The sequence below is a fragment of the Eriocheir sinensis genome, chromosome 28 (assembly GCF_024679095.1).
Source record: "Eriocheir sinensis breed Jianghai 21 chromosome 28, ASM2467909v1, whole genome shotgun sequence".
NCBI classification, from domain to species: domain Eukaryota; kingdom Metazoa; phylum Arthropoda; class Malacostraca; order Decapoda; family Varunidae; genus Eriocheir; species Eriocheir sinensis.
In genome coordinates this window covers 2,913,814-2,919,500 of record NC_066536.1, presented here as the reverse complement: position 1 = coordinate 2,919,500, position 5,687 = coordinate 2,913,814, and the positions used below count along the sequence as shown (strand labels likewise).

General features: G+C 49.4%; 1 protein-coding gene across 1 annotated transcript in view; it reads left to right on the top strand.

The window, feature by feature from the left end:
* Positions 1–2,782: 2,782 nt before the first annotated feature.
* Positions 2,783–5,687, top strand: part of LOC127004360 (nephrin-like) — a gene marked incomplete at its 5' end in the record, with an annotated part of 35,782 nt that continues 32,877 nt past the window's right edge. Inside the window, 2 exon segments of the mRNA XM_050871976.1 lie at positions 2,783–2,988; positions 5,669–5,687. The exon segment at positions 5,669–5,687 is cut by the window's right edge and continues 98 nt beyond it. Coding sequence (XP_050727933.1) covers positions 2,783–2,988; positions 5,669–5,687 — 225 coding nt within the window.

The following is a 5,687-nucleotide window of genomic DNA, read 5'->3' as shown; positions in this document are numbered from 1 at the left end:
CACATGGATAAACCACACACACACACACACACACACACACACACACACACACACACACACACACACACAAGCCATTCAATGAGAGAATATATGCAGAGGAGGAGGAGGAGGAGGAAGAAGAAGAGGAGGAGGAGGAGGAGGAGGAAACACAAAGAAGAGATTTTAGGATAAAGTTTAGTGATTATACAAAGTTTCATTATATTGTGAAAGGATGAGAGAGAGAGAGTATTAAGTAGAATGTCATCAGGTGAAGGGAGGATTACAAATGATCGCCGAATAAAAGTAAAGAAGACGTATGGAAGGAAAAGAAGGAAATTGAAGCCCTGGAATTACTCGCTGCAGACAAAGGACATCAATTGTCATCTCCTTTATACCTAGAAACGTGTACCTGACCTCCCTACACCTTTACCTGTATTACTAGAACCATGTACCTGACCTGTTTACCTTTGCCTGTATTTCTATAACCACTTACCTTCCACTGTTGGCACATTTACCTGTATTTCGGGAATCATTTACCTGACCTGTTTACCTTTACCTGTATTACTAGAACCATGTACCTGACCTGTTTACCTTTACCTGTATTTCTAGAACCACTTACCTTCCACTGTCTGCACATTTACCTGTATTTCAAGAACCAATTAACTGCCTCTGAAACTTTACCTGTATTTCTAGAACCGTTTACCTGACCTGTTTACCTTTGCCTGTATTTCTATAACCACTTACCTTCCACTGTTTGCACTTTACCTGTATTTCGGGAATCATTTACCTGCCTCTATACCTTTACCTGTATTACTAGAACCATGTACCTGGCCTGTTTACTTTTACCTGTATTTCTATAACCACTTACCTTCCACTGCTTGCACATTTACCTGTATTTCTTGGACCATTTACCTGTCTCTATACCTTTAACTGTATTTCTAGAACCATTTACCTGACCTGTTTACCTTTGCCTGTATTTCTAAAACCAATTACCTGTTTACACTTTTACCTGCATTTCTAGGACCTGTCTCGCTTATACCTTTATTTATAGACCCTTACCTAAAAACAAGCAGTCTTATTTATCGTTACACCTGTTCCTTGTATCTTTTTTACCTTGTTACTTTTAGTTGTAGAGTGTTATACCTGAGCCACTTCATTTCCTTTTACCCTTACCTGATTGCATCTCTTTACAAAACGTCTTCTCCGTAACTGTATCCCTCACCTTCCCGCCATAATGCACCATCCTAACATTTTGTAATCTTGCCTTGCCTTTACCTTCTTCATGCAGTACCCGACTTTTTTTTCTTTTAAAGACATAACCTAACCCACTCCTCATTCTTTAACTTTTCTATATTAAATAACCTTAATAACCCTTCTGTTTCCTCTTTTCTCTAACGTGTTTCTTGTATAGTCCTCTCTGATTCTTCTTCTTCCCTATATGAAGCATTGTTCTCAAAGCACTTTTTTTATACCATGCGATCTTCTAAAAACAGTAAACTATCTCTCTCTGTTTCCTTCCCTTATCTATCCATAAATCATGTCATGAATAACTCTTTTCTCCTTCTTCTCTATAAAATAAAATAAACACTGAGACTATAGCTCGTCTACATTCCCATTTCTTTATCTCCTAAAACACTGTCCTAACCCCTTCCTCTCTTGTCCCCTCGTGCAGGTCCGCTGACGGAGGTGCAGGCGGTTGAGGGCGCGCGGGTGCTGCTACCTTGCAACCTGGAGCCGCCGCTTGCTAATGACTCCATACACCTGGTGCTCTTCTATCACGACGGCGGCGGCACCCCCATCTACAGGTGAGAGAGAGAGAGAGAGAGAGAGATGCAAAGTCCGGTCGTTCATTATCATATTAAAAATGTTTTGAGGAAATAGCATCCGTCCTTCGTTTTTCTTTTTCTGTTTTTATTTTTTTGCATTTTTGAACGGCGGGTGTGTATGCGTGTGTGTGTGTGTGTGTGTGTGTGTGTAAACCCGGCCGTCTCTCATGCCGATGATGACATGCATTATCTCGTGAAAAGTAAAGAGCGAGGCGGCATATTTTTGCATACTTAATGACACACTCATATACGTCTCATTTCCCCCTCCCCCCTACCCCCTCCCCCCTCCCTTCGTTCACACCTCCCTCCCCACCTCCATTCTTCCCTCCCTGTCTCATATTATCTCTTCCATCTCCCTCTCTCTCTCTCTCTCTCTCTCTCTCTCTGCATCCTTCCACCAATTCTTTCCCTCATTCTCTTTAAATCCCTCCTCCCTGTCCTTTTTCTCCATTGCCCCATTTTTCCTCCCTCTTTCTTCATCCCTTCACCCCTCCCCCTCCCTCTCTCTTCATCTCTTCCCCCTTCCTCCCTCCCTCCCTCTTCATCCCTTCAACCTTTACCCTTCCTCACTCTGCATCTCTTCAATGTCCCTCCGCCTCGGCCTTTTTCTCTCTCTGTCTCTTTTTGCATCCCTTCACCTTTCCCTCCCTTAATCTCTCTCCTCTCCCTCCACCTCTGCCCTCCTCTCTCTGTCTCTCTTTGTATCCATTCACCTTTTCCTTCCTCTCTCTAACTCTACTTTCTCCCTCCACCTCTTGCTTTGTCTTTCACCTTTTCATCTCGCTCTCTCGGCCTTCCTCTCACCTCTTATCTCCTCTCACCCATGTCTTGTTTCACCTCGCTTACCTTCAGGCCTTTAACTCGTCCCCTCTTTGCCTCATTCTCGTTTATCCTTCCCTTTTCTCCTCTTCAGCTTCGTTGCCCGTTCCCTTTGCCTCTTCACTCCAGCCACTCACTGTAGTACTTTATCACTCAAGCATGGATGCCCGGAGTGTCAGCCTGGAGAGGGCGAGCCACTGGGCGGAGGCTGAACTGGGCGGGCGGGCGTACATGCGGCTGGGCTCGGGCGTGAAGGGGCTGGTGCTGGAGGAGGTGACCAGACGGGACGAGGGCGAGTACCGATGTCGGGTGGATTTCGTCGAGTCGCCCACCAGGAACCTGCGCGTCAAACTCCAGGTGATAGGTGAGTGTTGTGTGTGTGTGTGTGTGTGTGTGTGTGTGTGTGTGTGTGCCGTGTGCCTCTGGTGCACATGTGCACTCAATTTTCCGCGCGCCGTGTGTGCCGCCGTCGCGCCGCTTTCCTAATTGTTTTCATTCTCATGATAATTAAAAACGTGTGGAAGTGCTAAATTTTAGACCGCTTATCCGTCAGTTTTCCTATTTCCAGGAAAAATGTATTCTCTCCAGATGTTGGTGGCTTTGGTTAATACCGCGCGCCACGCCGCGGTGGAGGCATTCATTGTGGACTGGAAAATGCACCGAGTCATGTTTTCCGTTGGCCCACATTTTCCCCTCCGTCGCACGAGGCTGTCCTGATGGAGCACCGGGGAGGGGAGAGGAGGGGAGAGAGGGGGGAGGCGCCCCCGGGGATATCACCATCCAGGACCCGCCGAGGGGATATCTCGGCGGTGGCGGGTCCTGGAGAGCCATCATAGCGTGTCACAAGGAAAGAAATGAAACCACCTTTTGTCCCCCGCCGGCGAGTGGAGGTTCCACCCGCCGCGCCGCGCTGCCAGGCACCACACGGAGTTGCGGAGGGAGCCACACACGCCCGAGGCTCAGGAGCGGAGGCTGCGTGGCTCTCCGCTGCACACGCCCTTCATGCACGCCTCAGCCGCCCCGAAGTTGGCGCTCTTTCAGTAATGTCTCTCCCGAGACGCTCCAACGAGTTCTTCCAAACCCAAGCAGCGACCTCGTTGCGGCGGAGCCTCGGGGCCTTTATTGAGTGCCCAGCCAGGCGTCGGTGGCCTGCGGCTCACGACTACGACAACCCGAGCCGCTCGTTTTCAGGGAGGGGAGATTAGCGAGTTCAATTCGAGGATACTTTCATGTCCTCTTAAATACGTCTCGTGATTTATATTCTTGTGTTATATCGTCGGTGCTCGCGGGGCCGTGGCTGCAGGACGAGCGGCGGTGACAGTCCGCTGACAGACACTATTCAGGAACACCGGACATCACAGGTGGCCGAGGCTTTTCTGAGGGACGTGACGTTTTCAGCTGTTCCCGTACAGGCCTTTTACCTTGTTAGCTGGGAGTCCCGCGCCTTGCGTCTGTCAGTGGAACTCAGAATTCAATGTTCGCCAAAAGCTTCCCTCGACAGAATTCTCTCGAAATCGCGTTGTGAGTTAACTTCGAGTCCGCCTCGTTGGGGAAGTTTGACAATGCCCCCTCGAGGCGATGGACGCCAGCGCCCGCCGATAAAGTGTCGTAATGTTATAATAAACTTTAGCCGCAAAATACCGCCACTGCAATTACGGCCGTGGAATGCGCGATGTGTGGCGGCCGCAGGGAGACAAGGAGCATGTGTGTGTGTGTGTGTGTGTGTGTGTGTGTGTGTGTGTGTGTGAGAGAGAGAGAGAGAATGTGTGTGTTTGAGATGTATGTAGACGAGACCCGCACACACACACACACACACACACACACACACACACACCGCTCCGGTAGCTCAGTGGTAAAGCCCTACGCTGCCAAGCTTCACGGCCTGGCAGGCAAAGGTTCGAGCCCCGCTCAGGCTGGGATATTTTTCCACTGACAAGGAGCGGATACTCTCCCCCTCGAGCAAGTGGGATGGGGTGCATGGTGTGTAAAGGCCTTGGCAGTACACAGAGATCGACTAATGACCCTTGCTGTAAGCGGGAGGAATCTTGCTGTGATCAGACCGTGGTGAATTAAACACACACACACACACACACACACACACACACACACACACACACACACACACCGCTCTGCACTCACTAAATGAAATCGAAAATAAACATTCCTATTTATTTTTATCTTGTACTACACTGGCTCAATTTAAGTTTTATTTATGTTTTCTCTCCCCCCACCCACTCCTTCCCCTCCCTTTACCGGCCACCCAAACTGCCTGTCGCTTCTCTTCCACATTTTCTATTCTCTCCACAATCCCCTCCCAACCCCCACCCGGCTCTCCCTGCCTCTCCCTGTCACCATCTACTTCCTTTCTTTCTTCCCCATCTCCCTCCCATTCTCATCTTCGTCCATTTTTTTTTCACTATCTCTCTACGTATCTTACATCGCCTGTCTCTATCTCCTAACTATTGCCACTTTCATAACTCCGCCCTTCCCTCCACCTCTTTTCCTCCTCCCTTCACCTATTCACCTTATCTTCTCATTCCTCACCCTCTCTCCTCCCCCTTTCCTCCTCCTTCCACTCTCCACCTTCTCCTACCTCAATCCCTTCATCACCCTCCTCCCTCCTTCCTTTACCCTTCCATCCTTTCTCTTCTTCCCTCCGTCCTCCACCCCATTCACCCTTTTCCTTCCCTCCTTCTCCACCCTTCCACCCTTACCCATCTTTACTCCTTCCTTCACCCCATCCACCCCTTCCTATGCCTTCCTCCATCTCTCAACTCTGTTATTTTCCCCAACCCTTCCGTTTCCACATTCCTTCATTCCTCCACCTCCACACTTTCCCATCTTTACTCCTTCCTCCACCCAATCCACCCTTTACTACCCTCACTCCTTGCCCTCCTCCTTACCTCATTCCTCCATCCCTTAACTCTATATTATTCCACCCAACTCTTTCGTTTCCACCTTCCCACTTTCCTCCCCTCAACCTTCCACCCCTCCACCTTCCGCCTCTCCACCTTTCGTTCCTCCATCCCTCCGCCCCTCCGCAGTGCCCCCCCGCAGCCTGGC